This window comes from Thalassophryne amazonica, chromosome 22 (genome assembly GCF_902500255.1).
Source record: "Thalassophryne amazonica chromosome 22, fThaAma1.1, whole genome shotgun sequence".
In the NCBI taxonomy this organism is placed as follows: Eukaryota; Metazoa; Chordata; class Actinopteri; order Batrachoidiformes; family Batrachoididae; genus Thalassophryne; species Thalassophryne amazonica.
In genome coordinates, this window is record NC_047124.1 from 15,897,749 (window position 1) to 15,910,263 (window position 12,515).

The following is a 12,515-nucleotide window of genomic DNA, read 5'->3' on the forward strand; positions in this document are numbered from 1 at the left end:
TTGATTTATTTGTGTCAAAACCTGGGCTGTATCTCCTACTCTGCTTCAATAGAATAATTATATTACTTGTTCAATAATACCAGGAACTAATGGACAGAATTTCTTTGTTTCAGGCTTCTGCAGAGTAAAGAAGATACCTCCAACTGTTGTCGCAAGCGTTACGCTCTAGCACATTACAGTATATATGCACTGATAATTTCTAGCAATGACTGAACCGAGACCAATAGAAATATTGAAACTCTGAAATATAACCATACCTAAAATGACATTTCACAAAAAAGACCACTTTTAAATTTTGATGGTTATGTCACACTTGGGCTTCGTTATTTTTGAACTAGGCCTTATTTCACTGTTTTGCAGGCTTCTTTAATTAAAGCAAGTACCCACTTCATTGTTTTAATGCTTCACCAGCACACCTACTGGTAACAATCTAGTCATTTTCACCAAATTTCATTTTTTAACTAGTTTGAGAGGTCCTGTGACTTATATACTGAACAATCACAAGTTTCATAATAATTTTATTCAGCACTTTTCCAGGTATCAGTGCACTAAACAAAATAAACTCCATCAATAAAAGTACACTTACAACAATGCACAAAAATTCCAAATTAAAGAGCTTATTAAAAAAAAACATACTCGTTATTCAGGTGTTTCCACCACCAGGGGGCACTGCTTCCAGTGGAAGGTGCTTGGCCAGGAGTTGTTCTCAAATCAGTCATTTCTTGAACTTGTGGGGTCGAAGTGGAGCACGTGGCTGATTAAAGGCTAAACTGGATGTCTTTGATGTGTCAACTGCAGCACAGAAGTCTGCCCTTTCCAGTTGCAAATGCAAATTTATGTTTAAAATTGTGCGTTGATTTGTAAATGTTCTCACTGTTTGGTTGGTTTCACTGCATCAGCCTGCATGTGGAGCGCTGTTTGCAGTGAGAAGCCGCTGAACATTTTGTATCCTCCTTTCAAAGCACAGTGAAAAATAGAACAGGGCTGGGAAATTTCAAAACCTGACAGGTTAGTGGAAAGAACCCTTAAAAGGTCCCCCCCGCTCAAGTACCAAGTCTGTAACTCTGATCTTAGTTTCCAGGTGCGAGTTTCTGCAAAACCTTTCACCCTTCTAAGGTAGGCAGTGTGTCACATCAGTCTTATTGTTCTGATCCTGTTGGTCCTCTTGAGTGCGACATTAAAGCTTTTTTTTCTGTCTTTGTCTTACTTGTAGATCAGCAGAGTTCCTTTAAAGGAAAAGATACGAAGCTCAGTTCCAGGAGCAACTCTTTGTTCCATCAAACAGGTTTTTAACAAGATTTAGTTGCTCCTTCAGCTCAGCAGGAGCGCCGGTTTGATCCAACTTCTGTTTGATCTGTGAAGAGATAAAAAATAATAATAATTGCAAACTCTTGAGGGAGAGGAGATGTTTCCTTAGAGCAAATGAGCAACTGTTTTTTTTTTTTTTTTTTTTACAGTATTTGAGGTCAAAAATCAACGGGGAAAAACCTTTTAATACAAAACTACTCGTAAGGTGTTCTGTGAACATGCACTCTGAATACTTAGTGCAACATGGATACTACAGTTCCATTATAGCTACATGAAACTTCTAAAATCTCAGTTCCTCCACACAGTTTAAAGTGTCTGCTGATGTTAACAGTTCTCATTTCCAGAGCGTGTTTCCCAATTTTAATACGTTTTTATGTTGTGTGTGTGTATGTATACTCAAAAATATAAATGCAACACTTTTGGTTTTGCTCCCATTTTGTATGAGATGAACTCAAAGATCTAAAACTTTTTCCACATACACAATATCACCATTTCCCACAAATATTGTTCACAAACCAGTCTAAATCTGTGATAGTGAGCACTTCTCCTTTGCTGAGATAATCCATCCCACCTCACAGGTGTGCCATATCAAGATGCTGATTAGACACCATGATTAGTGCACAGGTGTGCCTTAGACTGCCCACAATAAAAGGCCACTCTGAAAGGTGCAGTTTTGTTTTATTGGGGGGGATACCAGTCAGTATCTGGTGTGACCACCATTTGCCTCATGCAGTGCAACACATCTCCTTCGCATAGAGTTGATCAGGTTGTCAATTGTGGCCTGTGGAATGTTGGTCCACTCCTCTTCAATGGCTGTGCGAAGTTGCTGGATATTGGCAGGAACTGGTACACGCTGTCGTATACGCCGGTCCAGAGCATCCCAAACATACTCAATGGGTGACATGTCCGGTGAGTATGCCGGCCATGCAAGAACTGGGACATTTTCAGCTTCCAAGAATTGTGTACAGATCCTTGCAACATGGGGCCGTGCATTATCCTGCTGCAACATGAGGTGATGTTCTTGGATGTATGGCACAACAATGGGCCTCAGGATCTCGTCACGATATCTCTGTGCATTCAAAATGCCATCAATAAAATGCACCTGTGTTCTTCGTCCATAACAGATGCCTGCCCATACCATAACCCCACCGCCACCATGGGCCACTGGATCCACAACATTGACATCAGAAAACCGCTCACCCACACAACACCACACACGCTGTCTGCCATCTGCCCTGAACAGTGTGAACCGGGATTCATCCGTGAAGAGAACACCTCTCCAACGTGCCAAACGCCAGCGAATGTGAGCATTTGCCCACTCAAGTCGGTTACGACGACGAACTGGAGTCAGGTCGAGACCCCGATGAGGACGACGAGCATGCAGATGAGCTTCCCTGAGACGGTTTCTGACAGTTTGTGCAGAAATTCTTTGGTTATGCAAACCGATTGTTTCAGCAGCTGTCCGAGTGGCTGGTCTCAGACGATCTTGGAGGTGAACATGCTGGATGTGGAGGTCCTGGGCTGGTGTGGTTACACGTGGTCTGCAGTTGTGAGGCTGGTTGGATGTACTGCCAAATTCTCTGAAACGACTTTGGAGACGGCTTATGGTAGAGAAATGAACATTCAATACACGAGCAACAGCTCTGGTTGACATTCCTGCTGTCAGCATGCCAACTGCACGCTCCCTCAAATCTTGCGACATCTGTGGCATTGTGCTGTGTGATGAAACTGCACCTTTCAGAGTGGCCTTTTATTGTGGGCAGTCTAAGGCACACCTGTGCACTAATCATGGTGTCTAATCAGCATCTTGATATGGCACACCTGTGAGGTGGGATGGATTATCTCAACAAAGGAGAAGTGCTCACTATCACAGATTTAGACTGGTTTGTGAACAATATTTGAGGGAAATGGTGATATTGTGTATGTGGAAAAAGTTTTAGATCTTTGAGTTCATCTCATACAAAATGGGAGCAAAACCAAAAGTGTTGCATTTATATTTTTGTTGAGTGCATATTTTATATATATATATATACACACACACTAATATCTCTTGTAAAAAAAAGTTTGGTTTTTTTTTATTCAAAGAAAAACAGGTCAAAGTTCAAGTCTTCTTTCCTCTTGATTTCTATAAAAGACTAAACGGAAAGAAAAAAAACAATCTGAAATTCAACTATGTGCCGCTGTTAGTCTGAGAGCATTTAGAGCCAAGTGCAAACGTAGTGAAGGGAAAACATTAAATTGTAGAATTCTAAGTAACATGTTATAAATCAAAATTATGGTATGTATGGTTTGTATGGTTTTATGGATATTAGCAGATAAATAGAAGTTTTAATAGCATAATTGCCTTGGATACATACACACAGAAATGGTTTGATGTTGGAGTCCTGAGATTGTACTTTTAGTTTAAAGGACGGGGGTGGGGGGTAGTCATTGGGAATAACTGCAGGAAAAATGGAAGAAAATACCAGACATGAGTCTGGTATTTTAAATTAAGTTTTTTTTGTTGTTGTTGTTTTGTTTTTGTTTTGTTTTTTTTAAGGATATTATTGATGCCTTTGAATAAATTCTCAACATTTTGATGTCAATATTGGGGTGGTGGCCAAGTGTGCTTGGTTGTTTGGTTTCACTGCAGATGTTCCCAGGTCAGACCCCACCCCTGCCACATTTCTCCATGTAATGTGGAGTTGTGTCAGGATGGGCATCCGGTGTAAAACCTGTGCCAAAATCAGCATGCAGATCCACCTTGGGTCTGCTGTGGCGACCCCAAGTGGAAAAACAAGGGAACAGCCAAAGGGACTTACTTTTAGTTGAACAAAGGTATGGGTGTTGTAACTGTATCTTTTTCTTTTTAATATTTCCATGCAAGTAAATCGCCCTGTCTTTCTGACTATCTGTCCACCAATCAAGGAAAACAGTTCTAGTCGGACATCATTAGCGGGAGTGAATTGAACTTTTGTGTTTAATTGATGCATCATGTGATATTAACTCCATAATGGCATCTCCTGAACTGTTTTATGGATTTGATTTCATGAAGATATGCATGAAGGAAAAATATTCTGGTCCACCAAAAGGAGACACCTGGACTTACTGTTTTAATCGGGTTGTCTTTTTGTGGTGAATTTTGTTGAACATCTCTATTTACTATACAATATACACAAATTGTTCCTAACACCTACTGAACATGTCTTCACCATCAAGATAAAAATGATCTTGAATAAATGGCGCTCAGGACTTACTGACCTGTATGAAGTATTGCTGTATGTATTTGTAGAGCTCTCGAAGGGCTGCATCTTCGTTAAATTCATTTTCATGTTTCTGAAACACATGAACAATTCATGTCGTCACACCGGCTCCACTTTCCTCAGTTTTGTGCTGATATTTGTGTTACCTTTGTCTCCTCCAGCAGAAACTCCTTGAATTCAAAGGCTGTGATTGGTGGTTCATCTTGAACTTGTTTGTAATACGCCTTCACTTCCTGTTTGTACTTGGGAATGTCGTTTGCATAGAGAAGCTTATTGGTCGGTGAATACTGGAACACAAAAGGTATCCTCTCAACTCAATACATCCATCCATTTTCTTCCGCTTTATCCGGAGTCGGCTGCTCCCGCGACCCGACTCCGGATAAAGCTTTTTTTGATACACATAATGGGAAATCTGGTAGACTTAAAGTCGCACATTAACAGCCCAACACACTGGAATTTCTCTTATAAAACTGGATGTATCACATGTCACTGAGGCTGCTTCACACCAATGTGGCCAAATCTAATCTATGTATTCATATTTCCTGCTCATCTATGGATCAGAGCCCAAATTTTTGTAAATTGGTACCAGTTGGTGTTACCAAGCAATACTCAAGTTTTTGAAAATCTTAATCTCCACTATGGAAATCTTTGCAAAATTGATATCTAATAGCTTTATAATAGAAGTAACATTTATGTGAAATTAGGCACTGTGACGTACCGGTTTGTTTGAAATAGAACTATGATTGAAATGGTTTTTGGCTACTAATGCTTAGGGTCCTAAAAAGATTAAAAACTCATTTCAAGTCCTATGATTACTTAAAATCAATGAAAAACATAATACTTAGCTTCTCATAAAATTTTCAGTAAATAAAGTATTTCTGAAACTTAAAAACAATCTGTAAGTACTAACATCCACCATCAATGACCAGAATGTATATAAGGCAATACAATGTAATAGAATACATTGAGCGTGAAGCCAACTGAGGCCTTTATCTCACATTCACAGCTTACCTTTCCTAGCTGGGTGTCACTGAGGGAGAAGGAATCCATGAAGGCCTGAGCAATGACAGACAGACAGCCGTCCACGTGTGGCGTCTTCTCCATGTCGAAAACAAACTGAGGGTTTTTCAGGATGTTGACCCAGAAACGCAGAGGCAAACTGTTTTACAACCAAAGAGCAGAAAAACATATCAAGCATCAAAATTGGTACGCTTTCAACATTCTAAATTTGGCACATTTGTTGTGTATATAATAGAGCAGATCTTTAATTTAATGCTTCCTCTCTTTACTGAGTCCATTTTGTCAGTAGCCAAAAGTACCTGTTGGTCTTCCAGATGTGGAGGACATCTGGGTCAGTGAGCTTCATGTTGTCTGCTTGAGCATCCAGGAAGTCAAAGAAGTATTTCACGGCATGTGGTGCTCTGCCTTGTGTTGTCCCCAAGATAGACATGAAGAGATTCTCCACAAATGAATGCACCGCCACCTTAGAGACACAGACAAAGGTACAGTCACTCACCCCTAGTTGCAAGTGCTGTTGTAATAATTGCTACAACAGTGGGTCCAAATACACAGCTAGCTCAACCGCTATTGTAATTGGGGCCCAAATAGACAAGGAACTCAACTGCTATTACAGTAGTGGGACCAAATGGACATGGAGCTCAATTGCTGTTACAGTAGTGGGCCCAAATGAACAGGGAGCTCAACTGCTATTACAACAGTGGGCTGAAATGGACAGGGAGCTCAACTGCTATTACAACAGTGGGCTGAAATGGACAGGGAGCTCAAATGCTATTACAACAGTGGGCCCAAATAGACAAGGAGCTCAACTGCTATTACAATAATGGGCCCAAATGGACATGGAACTCAATTGCTGTTACAGTATTGGGCCCAAATGGACAGGGAGCTCAACTGCTGTTACAGTAGTGGGCCCAAATGGATAGGGAGGTCAATTGCTATTACAACAGCGGGCCCAGATAGATAGGGAGCTCAACTGCTGTTACAGTAGTGGGCCCAAATGGACAGGGAGCTCAACTGCTGTTACAGTAGTGGGCCCAAATGGACAGGGAGCTCAACTGCTATTACAACAGTGGACCCAAATGGACAGGGAGCTCAACTGCTATTACAATAGTGGGCCCAAATAGACAAGGAGCTCAACTGCTATTACAATAATGGGCCCAAATGGACAGGGAGCTCAACTGCTATTACAATAATGGGCCCAAATGGACAGGGAGCTCAACTGCTATTACAATAATAGGCCCAAATGGACAGGGAGCTCAACTGCTATTACAATAATGGGCCCAAATGGACAATGAGCTCAACTGCTATTACAATAATGGGCCCAAATGGACAGGGAACTCAACTGCTGTTACAGTAATGGGCCCAAATGGACAGGGAACTCAGCTGCTATTACAAGAATAACCCCAAATGGACAGGGAACTCAACTGCTGTTACAGTAATGGGCCCAAATGCACTGCTAGCTCAACCACAGTTGTCATAGTTATTTGTTATTCAAGTTGGCTTGTTTTTAATTCCTCAAATTTGACAAAAATTACTTCTAAGAAATACTTTACCAACACATTTTATGAAGATAAAATTAATAATGTAACATCACTTGTTACTGTGAAGTTCAGTAAGTGTTGATCGAGAATAAAGTGGTGGTTTGTGGTTTCCGTCACCTTGGTAGAGACCAGCTTAGTGAGATAAACCTCTTTCAATTTAAGTTTCTTCCTCTCTGGGTTTTTTCTTTGGTCCTTCTCTACATCAGGGTCAATCTGTCAAACAACGCCAGCAGTCAAATAAGATCAGTGACATGCACCTTTTAGAGCACTGAGTCAAATGTGTATTATAATAAAAATTTTGTAAAGGGGGGGGGGGGATCCTCTTACCAAGTGGAAATACTTTCCAGAAAAGTCTTGATCATCTGCCAAGGAAAATGAAAATAAAACATTTAATGATGCACAGTGAAATTTGATTACATGCAGATTTAACATTTTATTTATTACTGAAGGAAATGCAAAGGTGAGACCTTTTTCCAACAAGCTGAGCAAACCAACATTTTGGTGCCTAAACTAGATATGAATCATATATTACCTTTAAACATATTTAATGTGATTTAGATTTGTAGTTTTCATATGATTAATTGTGAGTCTTATGCATTACTCATGCCATCATCCAGATATTAAAACATTTTGAGTTATCCTTCAGTAAAAACCAGCATAGATGTACTACGAGTACCCCTACATCCTCTACACTGTACCTTTTAAAGAGGTGATAACTTTCTCATTGTAAAATCAGAAAAATGAAATCAAATCATATGAAGGCTTCAGATTTTTACCTTTGATGCTTCCTTGTTGACTCAGAGTAGGATGAGTTTTCCTAGAAAGCACTTTGATTGATGCTCCATCAGGCACCTACAGGCAAACCAACAGATACAGGCAACATAAGGAAAATCTCTCAAACTGGACGCACGTTTAAAGAGTTGAGTAACTACAGTGCATCCAGAAATTATTCACAGAACTTCACTTTTCCACATTTTGTTATGTTACAGTCTTATTCCAAAATGGAGTCATTTTTTTTCCCATCAAAATTCTACTCACAGCACCCATAATGACAACTTGAAAAAAAGTCTTTTTTGAAATGTATTCAAAATAGAAAACTAAGAAATCACACATACATAAGTATTCACAGCCTTTGCTCAATACTTTGTTGATGCACCTTTGGCAGCAATTTCAGCCTCAAGTCTTCTTGAATATGATGCCACAAGCTTGGGGCACATATCTTTGTGCAGTGTTGCCCATTCCTCTTTGCAGCACCTCTCAAGCTCCATCAGGTGCACAGCCATTTTCGGATTTCTCCAGAGATGTTCAATTGGATTCAAGTCTGGGCTCTGGTTGGAACATTCATAGAGTTGTCCTGAAGCCACTCCTTTGATATCTTGGCTGTGTGCTTCAGGTCATTGACCTACTGAAAGATGAACCATCACCACAATCTGAGGTCAAGAGCTCTGGAGCAGGTTTTCATCCAGGATGTCTCTGTACATTGCTGCATTCATCTTTCCCTCAATCCTGACTAGTCTCCCAGTTCCTGCTGCTGAAAAACATCTCCACAGCAAAATGCTGCCACCACCGTGCTTCACTGTAGGGACATACATGGCACCTGGCATTCACGCCAAAGAGTTCAATCTTTGTCTCATCAGACCAGAGAATTTTGTTTCTCATGGTCTGAGAGACCTTCAGCTGTCTTCTGGTAAACTCCAGGTGGGCTGCCATGTGCCTTTTACTTAGGAGTGGCTTCAGTCTGACCACTGTATTATACAGGCCTGATTGGTGGATTGCCGCAGAGATGGTTGTCCTTCTGGAAGGTTCTCGTCTCTCCACAGAGGAATCCTGGAGCTCTGGCAGAGTAACCATCGGGTTCTTGGTCTCCTCCCTGACTGAGGCTCTTCTCCCCAATTGCTCAGTTTAGACGGGTGGCCAGCTCTAGGAAGAGTCCTGGCGGATCTGAACTTCTTCCATTTATGGATGATGGAGGCCACTGTGCTCATTGGGACCTTCAAAGCAGCAGAAATGTTTCTGTACCCTTCTTCAGATTTGTGCCTCAAGGCAATCCTGTCTCAGAGTATGTGTCTCGGAAATATGTGAACATCTTCACACTTCATGATAGCAGTCTGGGTAATGACCACTAATTATTTAATTTATGGACAGTTTGCATTACCAATGTCATTCATATAAATTTTAATTATTTGTTTGACTTCAGGTCAAACAGTTATCACTAAACAAATGAAAATTGAGGAGTCCTTTATCACAGCATGTGTCTGGCTTTGTGTTTCGTTTGCCAGGATGCAGAATCTCATGTTTGAGTTTGTCCTGAACCCTGAGGTGATTTTTTTTTATTATTATTTAAAAAAAAAACACACACACACAAATCACCTTTATCCAGTTATGAAGCCATTACAAACCACTCGACTGCGAGTAACCTGATTCACCCATCTGAGCGTAAAAGCTGTATGGTTTTGTAAAAAGATTTATAACATTCTTCTAATATGATCAGATGTGGTGGCGGTGATAACATGAGGCGGGTGGAGGAGCGTCACAGTTCCTCTTCGTGTACAATGAGTCTCTTTGAGCACTTTTCTGATTTATTCTCAACCCTAATCCACATAAGTAGGGAGTTCAGCCTTTGGTGGTGGCGAAACATTGCGTGTATCAATGCCTGAAAAGTCCCTGAAGAGACTCCTGTCACTGTTGAACCACAAAAAACTTAACAGGAAATTTCAACACAAGAAAATGACGAGTCAGAATTGTTCATGCGCCCGTTAAGCAGTCATGAGGAACACTCGGCGCGGTAACTGTTCCACTCACCTCAGCGCTTTTGTCGTGCTCTCTCATATAAGTGGATTTTCATAAGCTGAACAAACAGCCTGGAAAATCAGTTTTTGTTGTCCTGCAAACCATTTGAAGCCAGTATTCAAGAAGCTAAGTTACATTTAGATATAGCAGATCAAACTTTTGATTCTTATTCCTTATGTGGCTTTTGTAAAATTGGTGCTATATTGTAGCTTGACTTTGAGAAAGTTGTTGGTTTCTGGCTCAGTCTGCGCGAAATCACCAGAGGCCTCATACTTTATCCTTTGCCAACATAATGTTGTTAATCCCAGGAAACACCACCCAAAATTTCAGCCTTATATCTTCATTATTTTTTGAGATACAGAGGTGTGACCCTGATTTTATATTAAATAAGGTGCTACCGAAGAAGTTGCTACATTCAAAAGATCATTACTTTTGAACATTCATGCTAGATGTGTTAAATTTTCAGAAATTGTGCTTGGGTACAGATTATCTTTAACAACTGTAATAAAAGATCCATAGTTGCATATTTTTGATATTTTCCAGTTTATATTAAATTGTATAAAATAATTAGGTTGTCCTTTGGAACAGTTTTGGCCACAATGAAGTACATCAGATCTGTCAAATTTTGTTTTTTTTTCCTTTCTATCATACTATTTTTGGTGACCAAGTATCTTTTGAAAACATAAATAAAATTTTCTCATTTATGAGGAATTAAAATGCTAATTTCACACCTACATGTCAAATGCATGTTGCTCATGAGGGACAAGTTCTACCTTTAAAAATAAGCACACCCTTGGAATGAGCATGTCTTCATCATATGACGGCATTTTAGGGCCACATAGAATTAGTTTTTTTTTGTTTTGTTTTTTTTAGACTTCGAGAATAAAGTCGTAATTTTAAAACTTCGAGAATAAAGTCGTAATATTACGAGAATAAAGTCGGAATTTTATGAGAATAAAGTCGGAATATTACGAGAATAAAGTCATATGATATTCTGACTTTATTCTCGTAATATTACAAGAATAAAGTCATAATATTACGAGAATAAATTCGTAATTTTATAAGAATAAAGTTGTAATTTACGAGAATAAAGTCATAATTTTCTGAGAATAAAGTCAGAATATTACGAGAATAAATTCATAATATTATGAGTCATAATATTACGAGAATAAAGTCATACGATATTTTTACTTTTTTCTCGTAATATTACGACTTGATTCTCGTAATATTATGACTTTTTTCTCAAAGTCCAAAAAACAAAAAAGAAATTCAATGTGGCCCTAAAACTGTCATATCATCACTGTATGCACAAAATATGAAATTGTTTTCAAAGTAATAAAGCTGAAATGTTGTGTTTACTGGGAATATTGACATTATTTTACAAAGTATGAGGGTGATTCTTAGACTACGGGCACTTATCCTTTGATCATATTGTATGAAAAACAGAAAAAAGTGGAAATTTCACACTTTTATAGTTATCTTTACAATGAAAGTGTGTTAAGAAATTTGTGTTAGTAGTCTATGATGACTTTTTCACCTTTTTTCAGCATCATTATATGCAAATATTGCCGTTTTGTGCTTGTCCCACACCCAGACTTTTAATCTTCAATGATAAAAATGAATGGTAAAGAAACGTTTTTTCTAATGTTTTCAAATATCTCTGAATAAAATATCAGTAAAATAATCAAAACATAATTGGGGTATTCAGTGTCATACAACTGTTGTGATTTTTTTTAAACAAAATGTAGTTGTCCCACACTATTACCGTAATTTCCACCACAACACTGTAATGTCCCTTTAAACAGTTTGTATGAAAGATTGTTTGGGTAGTTTCTATGGAGATAAACAGTGACAACAGAGCACATGTATATAGCACCAAATCACAACAAACAGTTGCACCAAGGCGCTTTATATTGTAAGGCAATGGTGTGGTGGAAATTACATTTACAAGGCCAATAGTGCCCGTAGTTAAAGAATCACCCATGAATCAAATTGGAGCTGGTCAGTGAAACATTTTTCAGAGATATGGTGATGTGAAATGGATTTACCCTTCTTACAAAATAGCATTTATGCAAATCTATGGATATATGAATAAGAATTAACAGCTGGACCTCAGCCTGTTCCTTTAAATAGAAAAATGAGTTCCTGCTTTCTGCTTTACTTTTTATGCACTGAACTCATAAAGTGAAAAGGAAAAAGTGATAAAATATAAGGGGGAAGCTGTTCTCGTCTAATAATATCGTAGAAGAAATTAGAATAAGGTTTTTGGTTTTAATGGCATCTCACCTGGTAGTGCTTCAGGGTGTTGAGCATCGTAACCTCCCCAAGAACCTCAGAGGTCTCATCCACCTCCTGGAGAGGAATAAACAATCCATCCTTCTCGTATTCTAATTGGGGAAAATGGAAGCAAGTTATATTTGACCCTTTAATGCAAATGACAGAGATTACAGACTTTCTGGAAATGACCAAATTTGCAGACGTGTGCTGGTATTTATATCAGACATCGCTAAAGCAAACTCTATCTGCAGTAAGCATTAGCACATGCAGTCACAAGTTAGTGATCAGTTTCATCATATGTGGTCATGCTAGCAGCAGATGATCTTGACCACATCTTTGG

The 12,515-nt window shown here is 39.0% G+C and overlaps 1 protein-coding gene across 1 annotated transcript in view; it reads right to left on the minus strand.

Annotated features, from left to right (window-relative positions):
* Positions 1-460: 460 nt before the first annotated feature.
* plxnc1 (plexin C1) overlaps positions 461-12,515 on the minus strand; it is a 40,339-nt gene continuing 28,284 nt past the window's right edge. The window contains exons 23-31 of the mRNA XM_034163384.1: positions 12,185-12,285; positions 7,885-7,960; positions 7,436-7,470; positions 7,226-7,321; positions 5,870-6,033; positions 5,562-5,709; positions 4,697-4,837; positions 4,549-4,623; positions 461-1,354 (exon numbers count right to left, since the gene is read on the minus strand). Coding sequence (XP_034019275.1) covers positions 1,250-1,354; positions 4,549-4,623; positions 4,697-4,837; positions 5,562-5,709; positions 5,870-6,033; positions 7,226-7,321; positions 7,436-7,470; positions 7,885-7,960; positions 12,185-12,285 — 941 coding nt within the window. The 3' untranslated portion in view covers positions 461-1,249. The remainder of the gene's footprint in view (positions 1,355-4,548; positions 4,624-4,696; positions 4,838-5,561; positions 5,710-5,869; positions 6,034-7,225; positions 7,322-7,435; positions 7,471-7,884; positions 7,961-12,184; positions 12,286-12,515) is intronic.